Here is a 16253-nt window from a genome sequence, read left to right on the forward strand (position 1 = left end):
TAATTTAATTAGAATAGAAATTATATTTAAAAAAAGGGCAAATAACTCAAGATTTGAGGATTTCATAGAAAATAAATGCAATATAAAAGTAAGGCAACATTCTGAATAACACAACACTTTTTGTCCAATTATTTACAATGAAAACATTTGGGCAAAAACTATTTCAGTTCTAAACCTTGCCTTGTGCCTAGAGTTGTAACACTACCAAAATAGCTAGTTACAATAACATGAATCCTACAAATAATTTTAACATTCATAGAACAGTAAATATTTTATTAGTCTATTAGGTTGTATTTGCCATACCTATATTTATCCTCCCCATGGGCTATGTGGTTCTGCAAAATGTTGAGAGGATCAAGGTTCTTGAAAAATGGTAAACATAATTCTGAGGTCAATGGTGAATGTATATTGTTATTCTTAAAGCACGAAAAAAAAAAACTTTGGACACTTCCTGTGATGGGGATTGAAAGAATGCATTTGCCTGATCAGTAACTGATCAGTGCCATAAACTATTTTGGTATATTCCTGGTAAAGATATCATCTCTGGCGAAGTATTGCATTTGGGGCTACACCTTAGTTAAGTTTATTAAGGCCATGGTCATCTGCCACAGTAAATTTATTTGTTTATTCAGATGGGAACCACTGCCACCACATTTTGAAAATCTTTGTGACACTAATCTCTGCAATTCTTCTGGGAATGTGTTCTTGCTTCTGATATACTCTTTTGGCCAGGAAGTGTAGGGCAGTTTGGGAGCTTCCACTTATCCCTTATTTTAATCACTTTTCATCTACAATGCATGTCAAAGCTAGATGCTCTGTATGTGCATCCCAACTGTGTATTGCAGGGTCAGGGATAACAACTGGGTTGATCCTTGGATACACTAGATGCACTATAAGATAAACTTGGGCCAGGATTCTTTAATCATTTGGCCACCAGAGTCACCCCAATAAATGAGGGTGATTTTAGTATATTATTATCTTTATCAATTTGGATACTATATACAAAAACATTAAAAACTTCTGAGTACATCCATTTTTTCATTTCAAGGTTAAGTCTGGTGATTGGCACAGAGCCCTCTGGAGACAAATTGGAGGAATATTTACCCTTCATGGGCTTCACTTCACTTTTCAAGGGATTTGCTTTCAATTATTTGGTTCATAGTCTGTGAACTAGCTTAGATTTTAAAACTGGGTAAGGAATTAGGATTTTTTCCATTGTTGTGGAGGATGTAAATATTCTATTTATTTGCCACCTCTACATTTCTTTCAGTTGAAAGGTCAGGTGACATACTTGTTGGCTTCCCATCTCTCCTGCTACCGGAAACTCCATCGTCTATCAGGCATTGCCAGAGACCCAGGGCACCCTCATCGCACTTAAACCTTGCTGTCCATAACAACATATTTCTACTTCCCTCTATTAGGTAAGTGCTGTCACTTAAAGCCTGCCATTCTGAAATCCTATTATCCCCACTCACACTAGAAAGCCCAATTTCAGAAAACATGTCCTACTATCAAACCCAGCCTGCAGAAACTGTCAGTCTGCTTCTACCAGTGAATCATTTATTTGTGAAGAGTGACCTCTTGGACTTCCTATAAAACATGGTTAGTCCATGTGCTAGATCCTAATATGCAGTCGATCCAATCTCATCCTCACCCACCTTGTTGAGCCTTCTGACTCCCGACATTCTGCTTAGGCAGGTCTAGCTTCTCAACCAAGCTATTGAAGGCCCTTATTTTTTCATAAGTATCAATCCCAGCAGTACAAATAACAAGCTCCAGATGCTCTCACTGTGATGTTAAACAAATTCTCTCTTTATATTCTTCCCTACTTTTCCAACATCTTCCTGATCTACTCTTGAATATCCTCCCTCTCAGGGCTTCCAATTCTTCCTGGAGCAGGGACTGCATTTCCCTACTTGAGCTGGTTGGACCTGGTTATTACTCTGAAAACAATGAGATGGGAACAAACTGTAGTGAGAAAAAGAATCACCTTGCAAGGCATCTGCCACAGGTGAGGTCTTTAAAGAGTGTCAAGACAGGTTGTTTCTTTTAGCAGGCGGGGAGGTGCTCCTTGTCAGTCAGGATGATTCAGAGAAATTAGGAGGTTTGAAACAGTCACACCTGCCTGCCTAAATATCCCCTTCCTAATTCTCTTTCTGTTAGAGCATTTAGCTGTGAGATAAGCCTAGGCTATGTCCAAGTAGCTCTTTTGTAGCTCTGTTCATCTAAAATGAAATCCAGGCCTACTTCATACTACAGTCTGCTGTATGAGGCCAGGGCTGTTTAACTGCTACCAGTCAGGCCTACTGACCTATGTGGTGCACCTTGATGATTGCTATGGATAAAATGAGAGTTCCTGTGGCCAGGATTCTCACCTGGCTGTGGTTGACTAGCTCACTGCACACCTTGGGCAATACATGGCTGTTGACTCTATAAAAAGAGCTCTGCCCAGTGCTCTGGGCACGACATGCTGGCAGGGCTGCAAAGCTGCAGGAGAGCAGAGCCTGGAGTGGTGGCAGCACTGAGGACAGAGGCCCAGAGGATGGCTGTGCAGGATGACTGTGCAGAGAGGCCTGGAGGATGGCTGTGCAGACTGAGGGGGCCAGAGGCAGAGCCCGGCTTGCTGCATGCAGACTCCCTCTGAGTGAATGGGATTTTAGTGACTGACCTGCCACCTGGAAATAAAGTTGGGTATAACCCCTTTCACCCCAAGAACGTTTTACTGTCATTTTATTTGGTCACACTGAATCCATAGGGGACTTGCCCGGGGCTGAAACCCATTGGCAAGACAATTGGCTAACCTGAGTCTATTATTTCCTTTCCTAAAGCTTAAATAAACCATCCAACAATACAGTCTTTATAATTACTATTGTCCCATATTGTTCAAGGCCCATGTCTCACAGTTAAGCTAATGCTTGATCTACCTGTAACTCATCCCAGTTACCACTAGTGAGAGTGTTAGAAATTGTATAGCTACTGCATATCTGGTTAATCATCACCCCATTTATCATCAACAGTGGGGTCCAGTTGGTCCTTATTATAACTGACAGGTGAATACATTACTTTGAAAAGCTATTTCTTTTTCTCAAAGCAGAGTCTGAGTCAAGAGCTTTATGCAAGCATCTTATATTGGATGTAATCTGGTATGGAGAAAGTGAAGGTTCCTATGGGCAGGATTCTCACTTGGCCCTGGTCAGTTTTCTCACTACACAAGTGTGGTCAATATATTATTATTGATTCTATATAAAGAGCTCCACCCAGTGCTCTTGACTGCTGAATAGCTGAAGGCTGCAAGGCTGCAGGAGAGCAGAGACTGGAGTGGTGGCAGCACCAAGTACAGAGACTGATACGGCTGTCAGGGCAGAGGCCCAGAGGCAGAGACCGGCTTGCTGTGTGCAGACTTGCTCTGAGTGGAAGGGATTCTAGTGATTGACCTGCCACCATGGGAATAAAGTTGGGTATAAACTCTTTCACCTAAAGGATGTTCCATTGTCATTCTTCGGTCTCAATGAATCCATAGTAAACTTGCCCAGTGCGGAAACCCATTGGCAAGATATCTGGAGAATAGATGTGGGAGACTGGGAATAGTATAAAAAACATGCAAGTGGGTGTTTTCAAAATGATCACTACTATGGAAAACAGACTTGTTTCTCAGAGACCTTCAAGAGATAGGAAGAATGAAGCACAGAATTAGCTACCTAAGAGAAAGAATGGGGAATTTTTTTTATTGGTTAATGGTTGCTCCATGGTGAGACAGCACCTTTCCATCCCCAAGTCACATATGCCAGAGTGCTAAGTGGGTTCCTGTAAATGTCCCTGTCCTCTGTGTTGCCTGTCCTATATCATTTGCCTTCAGATAAATCAGGGCACCTAATAGTGCATCTTGAGTAAGGAATAATTGCAAGACCTGGCTGATAAGAGGGGGAGCACATTCAAGAGTGGATCATTGAAATGTTGGACCAGAAAGGAAGAAGGCAAGATCATTTAATATCACAGCAACGACATTTAGAGTTAGTCCTTTTTACTGGCTCAGAGCTCAGAGATGTCCCAGGGCAGAAAGCAAGAGTGTGTCATAACTAACTAATGCCCCTCTCCCCCCAAATATGTATGTGCCCCAATTCCTGTGTAGGGAAAATGGAAGTTCCCATGGCCACTGAGCATCTGCAATGATATAACTGCCCTACTGCATAGGCACATGCATAGGCCAACACCTGTTGGTAATGAGCCATTATTGTCAGTGTTGCTATATAAAGAGTTCCATCCAGCTCTGCCCAGAGCCAGAGGCAGAGACTAGATGCATTGTGAATGTCCCAGAGGCAGACATGATTCTAGCACTTGACCTGCCTCCATGAGAATAAAGCTTGGTAAAAACCCTTTTAACCCCAGTGTTCTGTTGTTGTTATCAAACTTTCCTGGGCTGAAACCCTCCGGTGAGACACCATAGAATCTGTGAATATGGTACCTTACATGGAAAAGTAGACATAAAGGATATGGTCCTTAAAATAAGGAGCTTATCCAGTTGATCCTATCTAATCATGAGAACCCTTAAGTGCAAAGAACTTTCTCTGGCTGAAGGCAGAAGGAATCAGCAGAATGGTAAATCAGAGAGATTGACAGCATGAGGGAAACATGGACCATATACTGGGATGTAGGGGGTCTGCATACTAGAACCAGAGAAATAACTTCTAGGAGCTAAGGATGGACCTCAGCTGATGGCCAGTGAGGAAACTAGAACCTGAGTCCTGCATGTGCAAGGAAATGGCTTCCACCATCAACCTGAATAAGCAGATCCCTCCCAGAACCTCATGATTAGAGCTGAGGTGGCCTAATCCTTGATTTCAGCCTTGTGAAACCTGGAGGAAAGAATGTAGTCAAGCCAAACTGAACTTCCAAACTACACAACTGTGAGATAATATGTACGAGTTGTTCAAAGTGACTAAATTTGTAAAATTTGTTATGGTAGCAATAGGAAGCTAATCCAGACAGAGATTAAACACGGCTGAGGCCAAGCACTCTCAGGTTGCACTCCTGCCTTTATCAAACCTGGAAAGAGAGGTGGAAAGTGAGGATGCACAGTGGGAAACAAGAGGAGTCTAATGTACCTTCCAAGGATAACATCTGGGGGAGAGGGCTGCTAATCTGTGTGGATGAGTTCTAAGGATGAAAGCATGGCTGTGGATAGGAGGGAATAAACAATACTGCAGGGTACTGCACCTAGGGTATTACTAACAGTAAGGAGAAAACTTGCAGTTTTAAAAGGCATCTGACAGTAGGCCTTTGACTCATTCATTTCTAATGTAGGACTCTCTACATGTAGGAGAGTCAAAAAGTATTAACAAATCAGTATGACACATGAGCCTTTGAGAATTTTTAGGTGAATGAAACTAATTGAAAAAACAGCATACAAAACTATCGGGTGACCTACCAATATTTTCCTGATGAAACTGAGCCTCTGTATCAAAAAAAAGTCAACAGCAACAAAAAAGGAATTTGTGTTTTTCTCTGTTTCAAGATGCGAAGTCCTGGGATTTGTACTAGGAAATGAAGTGGAAAGTCATCCTTCTATGAACAGTCAGTACTTTCTGAGGTGGGCAGAATCATTGTCCCCATTGCAAGCCTCTGCATTCTTTTGGAGTATTGCTGCCAGAAAATAGGACACACATCCAGAATTGTGTTCAAGAAGGGAAGGGGTGCTGGAGCACAGAAGAAGCTGGGTGCTTGCCTAAGGCATTCATGGAAGGTCATGGCACAACATAAGCCTAGATATTTGGGGGTGCAGCTGGGTATTACAGGAAGAACCCCAGTACTATGGCATGTAGGAGAACTAACATTCTTAGGCACTTCTTTGCTTCATTGTTATTGATATGAGAATAACCACTCTGGGTTCTAAGAGAGATCCACTAGGATATATGAGGGAGGAAAGGACCAGGAGTTACACACCTAAGAATGATAATTAAGAGGTGTGAACTTGATAAAAAGAGGGAAAAACTTAATATTGCTTATCCTATCTGTGGGGCAGCATAGAAGTCTAGTGTCTTCTTTGTTATTAGCCATTAGTAAATGAAAAGAAAAAAAAGTACTCTGGATCATGTCTTTTTTAATGTCATAGGATAAGGACACGAAGACAACTTTCTCTAGACCTACAAAATTGTTACAAAGAGAACTTTAGAAAATTGATTGGTATTGTAAATAGGAAACAGGAAATGGATATCATGACACCTGGGTAGAAAACAATGAGAAGAAAGTACACTAAATGGAAATATTAAAAACTGAGTTAAAAAGGAAGCTAAGCTAAGGAAGGGCTCATCCCTGGGACACATACATGTTTGCCACACACACTCCCACATGCTCAAATCAATTAGCCTGCAGGCAAAAGGTAAAATCAGGAATGCAGGCCAGAAACTTGAAAATCTCTTAAGGAATAAAAAAAAGAGGGAGAAAAAATATTAAAATGGTTAAGGAAAAAGGGAGATTTAACCTAAGAACTGTAGGTGTGCCTGTGTATTAAAAGAAAACAATTTGGACAGAAGTAATAAAGGCATCTTGCAGAAAACAAATCTCATCCAAAAACAGATTGTATTAAGTAAACAAAATTAACAAAAAGATGTGTGCATATATGGCAAAATACTTTAATTGTAATGGTTGTTTTTTTTTTAAGGTCTGGGGAAAAATATTACAAAGAAAGAAAACTCTGTTTGGTCTCAGACTCATCCTTAATGACACTGAATATCAGAAGGCAGTGAGGAGGGTCCGACATAATTTTGGAGGAAAAGGAAAAGCCTCAGAAATATATATCCAGGTCAGTTAACATTTGTATTTAAAGGTCTTTGAGAAATATTTGTGTAAATGCAAAAGCTCAGCAAATACAACACAGATAAAGCATACTTGATGAAATATACTAATAAAATAAGACTTCATTCAAAATAAAGGAATTAAGAATGAAAAAAATCATACCATAAAGGGGATGATGAGTTTAAAAAGAGAAATATTAAATTTAAAAATATTTCAAATAATTAAGACAAAGGATATAGAAATAATGCTTCAGTTAAAATATTGTCAAATTGAAATCACAAACTGTTAATAAAGACTATGAAAGTGAGTTGGATTAGGGAACTTTAAGAATGTTAAATTCCCCATCTTAGGAAAAAAAAAAAGACTTGTCTTTAAATTCTGGGTTTATATTAGAATACTTTTTAAGGTTCAAAATATTTACCAGCAGAACAAATAATAAAATAAATAACTTTCAAATCAAAAGAGAAAACTAAAACCAATCAAAATACAGCCTATATAGAATAAACAAGGAGCAGAACAAAAACAAATAGATTTATATAGATGTCCACAAACATACCATTAACACTTGTAGACTGTAAGGATGAATGTTCCCATGTCTGAAATTCTTCTGTCCAGTCATTTCTTAACTTTTGACACTACTTATTCAGGAATATATCTCATCATTCATCTCACCCTAAACTTAATCTCCATATATATTTTTTAAGTATCTCCATGAACAGCCATATATTTCAAACTCCTAAATGTTATTCTATGAAATAAACTATATTTCTCAATTTATTCTGTGTGTGAAAAATATTTTCTCACTTATAAATTTTTATATTACTGACCTGAGTAACATTGCATATGGTTTTCATGATGGACATTATTTTTCAAAAGGCTAGGAACAATTTTATTATTGGTTCTCTGAGCCACTACAGTATAAGTAAGCTGGAACTCAAGTTGCAGCAGGATGCTCATAGTTTATGTATTAAAAATGCAGGAGAAACTACAGCTGAAAAATTATCTTGGAGTGAACAAATGACTAAGGTATGCATATTGCATTGCTTAAGTTCACCGGTATCTTACAAACTCCAGCTAAAGCAGCAGACTATCCATCAGAGAGAATGAATACATTCTAAGCATAGAATTTATCAAATAGGCCATCTTTGGTACCAATTTTTCTTTTGATTTTTGATCAGTTTAGATCCAAAAAATGATGGGATTCACTGGAAACTATTTTTTAGAATTCATTGCAGCCCTTAAGTATATCTACTAGAGAAAAGTTAAACAAGATAACTCATTTAACTTCTTCCTGCTTTAGACTAGATATATGCTTAGCATTGTATGAAGTATATGTTCATGGGCCTTTGAAATGATAACATCAAAAATTACATGTTTTTTATATAAACTAGTTAGGGGAATGAAAGCACAGCATAGAGAATATAATCAGCAGTCCTTCAGCATCATTCTATGTTCACAAATGTTAACTATACTAGTTGGGGTGAGGATTTAATAATGCAGATTACTGTCAAATCACTATGCTGCATACTAGAAACCAATATAATATTGTATACCAACTGTACTTCAATTAAAATAAAAACTAAATGAAAAAAGTAAAACTGCTTGTTTTTATTTTTAATTGTTTTTAATTTTTTTCTGGATGGATTAACTTCCTGTATTTGTTAAGTTAGCAATGGAATTGGTATCAGAATTGAAAAATAAACCATTTTTTGACTCTGTTATCTTTCTCACATTCAAAATGCACAGAACACATCATTTTTTTGCTTTATTACTGGTAATGATGTTCACAAGGAAGTATTTGAATCTCTCCTTTTCTTGTAAGTTACTATTCAATCATTCCTATTAAATAATGACCATGTTAAATGTAAGTATATCATCTAATATTGAGAAAGTAATTGTTAAATGAATTGACAACCTGAATGGGACTTCAGGTGGAAAAACTGCTTTCAAAGTGCCTAGCTGTATTTTGCTCAACTCTGCCAGTCTTATTCTCACATATTTTAATCTTTAAAGTAATACTACATGAAAAAGTTTAATTTGTAAATAGTAGTAGTATTCTACAGGGAAATACAATTTTACAGTCAGATTATGTTTTTGAAGACATAGAGATGTGAGAGGATAAGGGAAAATAAACAGTACATTTTTAATTTCCTTCATTACATATACCAAGTTTGCCTGTTAGGGAGTTGGAAATAGTGGGCATTTTATGAACTAGAGTTCAGACAGTCATACCATGCATGGGGTATGACTCCTTCATATCTGAGTCATCAGAAAAATGAAAAGCAACATTCTAGAAGAAATGTGCAAGCTTAAATCTCAGCCTCAAGAACCAACAAGCATAGAATCAAATGCAAAACTAAATAAACCATAATCGTCAATGACATCAATATGGCCACAAAAAAGACACATTCACATAAATGAAATTATATAATGCAAATGGCCCAATCTATGCAAAACTGCAAGTTTCTAAATGAAACTTTTCCTCTTAGTAATGACTTTTCTTTTTTTCCAACATGGGCATTTCACCAATACCAAATATCTGTAACTATAACTCATGCATCATCAGCATTAAAGAATTAAAATCAAACTTCAGAAAGCCATGATTTTGATGATGAAGGGTCTTTTTTTGACTCAGCTGTTCCAGCTGACAGTTATTTAATACTGAAGATAGAACATGTATATTTGAATCAGCAATTGAGATCAGTTCTTAACAAGGGAAACTTTGGTCTCCACAAGATACATGGCAATCTCTGTAGACATTTTGGTTTTTGCAACTTTGGGCGGTTCTAGTAGCATCTAATGGATAGAGGGCAGGGTTCCTGCTTGCTAAGTATCTGACCATTGAAGGATAACAAATTACCTGGCTCAAAATGTCAAGAGGTTGAAAAACCTCACCCAAAATGAAGAGGCAGTTGGGCAGGGAGGAGAGTTTACCAGGAAGCATCAATTTTTTTGAAGATATGTCTCATCAAAGCTTGGAGGAATACTTCAGGAAGTATTTTGTGTAATGGCATTTATAAAAGAGGGTCACTGTAGAGAACTGTACATCTGAATTTCTAGCATTTATATGAGATTTTGCAAAACAAAATTGAAATGGAGCTACAGCTATAGAAATAGACTAATTTAAGTTTGAGTAGTTGAAAAGCTATCTTTGTCCTGCAAAGACTGAAAGCAAAGTAACTGCACATTGAAAGACTATGGATGCTGAGGTGGATTTGAATGAACCAGCACAGGATGGGGAAACACCGTGGGGATACAAGGGCTGTGAAAATGCAGATAGGGCCGAGGGTTAAAAAGTCCATCCTGCGCACTTGACTATGGCTCTCGCCAGTGTCCTAGAGAGAAAACAGGTCACTGATGCTCAACCCTGAGTGTTAGTTGGTTGGTTGTATATCATATATGATTTGTTAGATATTTATAATTAATGTTAGGTGAATCATGGTCATCCTAAATGGTGGGTTCTGTTTTTTTCAAATAACAATTTCAGTTACATTTGTAAAGCTCTGATATAAAAGGGCTCCTTCAGACACTGTACCTCAATGATAGCTCCAGTAAATCAGACCCTCATAGATCTGTGCCTCTAGTCTGATATCCAAGTAAGTATATGAATAACCATTCCACTTACAAAATAGCATCCCAAGAGCAACTAATGGAATTTCAGCTTTCCATAAAGCATTTTTGAGACTGGGAATGGCTAGGAAGAGCTTTGGCTTATTTCAGTAACAATTGTCATACTACTGTGTGCACAAACTATCTTCCTTTTCTGTTTTTTTGCAATATAGAGTCCAACACAAGAAATTATGCCAGGAGGAAAGGAAAAGTAAGGGGACATTTCTGCTTCAAGGAGAGAGAAAATCTCTTCTCAATTGTGCTTTTCAAAATGATACAATGAAATCAATCCTACCCCAGAGAGTACGTTCTAAGGATAAAACAAAAATTATGTCTCAGGTCTACTAAAATAGTTTTCTAGGAATATTTAACTCGATCAAGAAGGGAATTTTCTGATTTTTAAAAACTACCCAACACAAGCTCTTAAATATGTAGAATTTCATTTAAATAAGTCAGTCAACAATTTCTTATAAAGTATTTAACACTTCATTGTAGAAACATAGGCAAAATGACTATTATAACCAAAATGAAAAATACTGTTCAATTTAAAAAATGTACTTAAACAAGAACCTGAAAAAGTTTATGATATGCATAACATTGTTCAAGCAAAATTGCACTAGTATTACATAAATCAATCATTTATAAAGGCCTCAATATGGCAAATAGGTTTAGAAATAGGTAGTATGCATGCACATAGTACAACAAAAAGTCTCCTTATAAAACAGCAGTTTTTTTTTAATGCTTGTACAAAGGGATAAAGAGCAACCACAAACATATTTCATCTGTAAGGTTAATACATTATGACAGCTAAAAGTCAGTCATGTCTATCAGAGGAACAAAAAGCCCTCCATACCTTGTGACTAAATCTTTTGTGCCTTTAAAGTTTATATTTGTATAAAAATGTTATCTTTTTTATACAACTTAAATATATCATCCTTGGGTGGATCGAACTTTGAAAACAAATAAAGAGAAAGCGAATGGGGTCCATATGTTTTGCATAACCAAAAGAAACCGGAGTAACTGGTCAGCATTTATATTCTCCACCTTTGATTATGGGCAGACAATTGTCATTCAGTAACTTGCAAAGTCCTTAAGGAATAAATTTTGGACAGGGAAAATATGGATCAGTCATATTGTATATTGAAAATAGGTATTAATTCCTCTATACTATACTGGCTATTTTGCTTATTCCTTTTGACCTGGCAAAGAGAGTGCATTTACGTAATTAAAATTCTGTCATCAATTTGTGTGCTTATATATTATTGTTCAGGAGTCTGTGTGGGGAGGGGTTGGGTTAATCTTCCACAAAATGCACGTGACTGGAAAGAAATTCCTCAGACATGAGTGCCCAATGCCTTGTTGTGCTCTAGGCTGGCTATTTACCTCAGGACTGAGAAAGAACAAAAGTTTTGAGTCCATCAAAAGTATGGTCTTTCCACTTTCAGTTATATTTTTGCTATGTTCTATTGCCTAAATATATCTATTGTTTACAGGGTGTATATGTTTAGTATATCACAGAGTCCACTAAATTTTGGAAAATGTTGTAGTCATATGTGTTCATGCAAATTATTCATTTTATATATTTTTTTAAGGTTTTTTTTCCTCAAAATTCTTGTCTATCACTTGGCAGTCTAAGGCTAATTTCAAAGCAGGCAATGCTGAGCTTGTGAGGGCTATCTATTTTCAGCAGCTGACTCAACCTTAATGGGTACAAAGAAGAGGGTTGACCATTCAATCATTCTTCTATCAATTTGAATGGAAAAATAAAATGACATTGTATTATAGCCTTCAGCCCATATAATGTAAAAGTGCAGAGATTCTCTTTGTAGTTAAGTGGAACCAAGAAAGTTCATATAAAATAGATTGCTCATATTCACACTACAAAGGAATATGTTGTTTGTTATTTTAACAAATTCAAAGGTGTGTCATATCAGCAGCATCGTTGTAAATTGTACTGTAGTGCAGTTCTTTTTCATAAAAATACCATACAAATAAATGGTCAGTCAAGAGTCATCAGCAAAAAATAAAACCCAGAAAAACTCAGAAAACAATTAAACAGGAAAAAGATAAAGAAAAAGTGTAATGCTGATGCCAAAACAAGTATAATACTGTTGGAACATACAAAAGTAATCCTTATATTTTATACATTTATACAGTATATAAAAGGTATCACTCATTATGCCACTGTCTCTCTTATCCCAATTTCAATTTTCTTTGGAAGTAGTTCTTTCCTTTCATCAACACTTCCTAAGGAGTTTCGACAGTTTTGCCCATCCGTATATAATTTTGCATACACTGGATTGGAGTAATTTGTTGACTGAAGGAGAGAAAAATAAATAAACACAATTTTATCATTTTTTACCACATTATCTTCCACTTAGATATTTATGCATACATTTATATGCAATACATTTAATGTACTAAAAAGTAATTATTTAAATTACTATTAAGTCTGTTTATAGGCTTTAGTTGATTTGAGCATAGTATTAGACACAAACATAATTTTATTTTTCAGGTAATTTGTGAACCTAAGGGGAGCTTTGACATAATATTAAAAGCCCCCAAAAATATCTGTGGAATCTATATTCACAGATACTTTATTTAAAAGCATAAAATATTAAACCAAATTGTCTTATTTCCGGTCCATGTTTTCCCTCTGTTGCTATTACAGTGTCAGGAAAGATGTCTTTACAGGAAGTCATCTAATTGCTGGGTGCTTATACTTTTTCACTATGAAGTTTAAAACAAGAAAACAAAGAAAAATGAAAGTAAAATATATCAGTAGAGTAGACTTTAAAATAAAGACAATATTTTTGCTTCAAACAATCTATACGTATTTATCATTGGAAATATTTGGTGACTTTTCCAAGGAATTGCGAAGTAAGCTGTCAACGTAAGTTTCGTAGATACTTAGAGCCCTTTGAAGCTGACCTGAGGCATGCAGAAGTGATCTCTTTCAGTTGAAAAACACATATAATATTCATTATTTTACCAGTTACAACTTAACCCAAGGAATTTAGTCCGGGTTTATCTTTCCACTGGAAGAACATTAAGTCTTGGTTACAAACAAGAAACACTATTATCTCTGAGCCATGCGAACGAGACAAACATGATAAAAAATGAGAATGAGGAACAGTTGACGGGAGCACTGCAAGGGAGAAATACTCATTCCCAGGACCCTTGATTACCTCTGTTTTGTCCCTCTTCGAACAGGAACCATGTAATTTTAGACAGACCATCTTTCTCTAGAAACCAGTTACTTAATTAAAAAATCTTAAATGGTTTCATTAAACCATTTCTGATTTCTCAATATGGTGCCATTTTTGTAATACATTTTTATATGACTGGACACTAATTTTCATATACTAAATAAAACATCTTAGTAGGCAGTGAATAAAACCAAACATAGATTGAAGTATAAATTATTGTTTAAATTTCTAACTAGCAATTTATTTCTGAGAATATCAAATACTCGTTTATTGTTGAAGCAGAATCACATTTTTAAATCCAGCAGAAGAGATATTTCTACTTAAGAGCTTGCCTAAAATGATAACATGTCTTATATGTAATCTTGCATAGGCAGGACACATAACATAAGCCCCCAATTTGACTGCTCTTTTGAAATCTCTTGTTAATTAAAAACTCAATTAAAGACAAGTCTCTATCTCAGACCAGCAATCACCTTTGATCGTGAGGGTTCTGTGATGGAATGGATATGAAATAATGAACTTTCTTCTCTCACCCCGGCAGTTAGCGGTCCTTTCAAATCAGAGTTTAGGTAGATGGGCGGCGCTGTGTGTGGAAGCTTGAAAGCACTGGACCCTCCCCCTATATACCTGGCCTGTATGTAAACAGAGAATTTTAGTTTCTGATCTAATATCATCGAACTATTTTCATTGACATAAATTCACGTTAAGCCATACAAACAACATAAAAAGTACTCTTTAGCCCTGGGCATGAAACAGTGTATTCAAGGTGGCTTTAATAACTTAAGAAAGAACTATTAAAATTGAATCTGTAGACATTCTTATTATGTACAGCTTATTGATAGACATGCCATGCTTCCAGAAACTTCCATTCATTTCTCTTTATTTAACTTTATCCTACCCCCAAAAATTATCTTTATTAATAACTCTGTGAAAAATATACCAACCTCCCCAAATTAAAGTTTTGTCACTTTAAAAAGTTCTGACAGTAGATAGACCATTCTGGATGCTTAAATATCTGACTGCTTCTAATTAACGATTCATCACCACTCTGTATTTTTAGAAAAGAAAATTAATTTGACATATCAAACAAACGTCTTTATTTTGGGAAATCTGACTCTCTGGTCTACAACACATTAATTAGTAACTAAACTGGTTCACTAAATCTCTAGGCAAGAACATTGACTAGACTTGCTTGGGTCTAAGGGCAGATAAGCCAATTTGGTATGCTCACGTACATGATAAAATATTGATTAGTGACTCAAAAAGAAAAAAAACCTAGATGAAAAATTGAAAAGTATAAAAATATTAATTAATATGCATATTTTAAAAAACATTTGGAACTATCACCTCTTAACAATTAATGGTCACAAAGTTTGAGACAAGGGCAGGGGTCTCAGGAAAAAAAAATAAACATAAGATCAATTTGTCTCTTTATTTTCCCCCACAAAGGTCTGATTTAAAAGGTATGGAAATCAGCCCAAGTAAGTATTGAGATGAATTTGGGGATAAAATAAGTAAATACTAATTCCCCTCCTTTGAACTTTTCAAGCTATTCTGTGATTGCCGCCATAATCAAATCTTTTTCATTAACTTTACTATTTCAATTATTTTAATTATAAGGTATTATTGAAGTATAAATTTTATCCATTTTGAAAATAACAAAAATGATTGTTATACAGAATATTTTTTATGTGTAATGCAATTTACATTTAATCACATCAGGAATCCATCAAACCATTGAGACACAGTATATAATCTATAAAAAACATTTAATCATTAAGGTGGCATCAGTGTGACCCTCTGCATTTCAAAATTGTGTGTACCTATTAGGATGAATTATGTTCTCTGAAGTTACTTCTTAGGCAACAATTCCTATTTTCATTTCAAACATCAGGAGCCAGATAAATTTAGACATCTAAGTCACACTTAATATAATTTTGGTCAATCAGTCAGCAAATTGGTAAGTAAATATTTATTGAGTGTTATGTGCCAAGTACATTAAAAATATATTTGAAGGGCACTGAAGCATTGTTTTATCTTCCTATAGTAAATGTGGAAAAAATTTTAAATGAAGTACTGAAAAGCTATTTAAGTAACCAAAATTGGCTTAATTCTATCACTAGAAATAAAAATGATGGGGAAAATGAGAATTTTCCTTATGAAAACTATATAAAGTATATTCTCATCATTCCATTTTGTCCTTAGAGACACTGTACTTTTTCCTAAGAAAAATTCAAACAATATGAGAAATCTATTATTTAAGATGACTGTCTCCTTCATAGATAAATTTTCAAAACACAATGTGTACTATATTGTTGTTTAATTTCAAGTAGAATACACTGAAACTTAGGTTTCCAGGATTTATTTCATGAACAGTTTCAAATGTAGGAGCTAGTTAATGAGTTAATGATTAACAGTAGCTATAAAATTATTTCTAATTAGGAAAAAAATCACAATATTTTCTGATAGTGTAAAAATTTATACATGCAAAAAATGATTTTTTTTCCAGAAAGATGAATACTTGGCCATCAATTTCAGTATTGGAAAGTCTGACCACGGATTCAGAACTAGATTAAATGTATGGGAACCTATTCAACTTCTTTGGGAACAACTGTTGCTATAAGTGTAAAAAATCTGGACATA

At 35.7% G+C, this 16253-nt stretch overlaps 1 protein-coding gene across 5 annotated transcripts in view; it reads right to left on the minus strand.

Moving 5' to 3' along the window:
- Positions 1-10833: 10833 nt before the first annotated feature.
- LRP1B (LDL receptor related protein 1B) overlaps positions 10834-16253 on the minus strand; it is a 1876014-nt gene continuing 1870594 nt past the window's right edge. For 3 of the 5 annotated variants that reach the window (XM_073241391.1, XM_073241388.1, XM_073241390.1), the window contains 2 exons: positions 14084-14242; positions 10834-12718 (listed from right to left, as the gene is read on the minus strand). In XM_073241391.1, the coding sequence (XP_073097492.1) occupies positions 12578-12718; positions 14084-14242 (300 nt within the window). In that variant the 3' untranslated portion in view covers positions 10834-12577. The remainder of the gene's footprint in view (positions 12719-14083; positions 14243-16253) is intronic. The other 2 variants (XM_073241389.1, XM_073241392.1) reach the window with 1 other exon arrangement.

This window comes from Manis javanica, chromosome 7 (genome assembly GCF_040802235.1).
Source record: "Manis javanica isolate MJ-LG chromosome 7, MJ_LKY, whole genome shotgun sequence".
Lineage (NCBI taxonomy): Eukaryota > Metazoa > Chordata > Mammalia > Pholidota > Manidae > Manis > Manis javanica.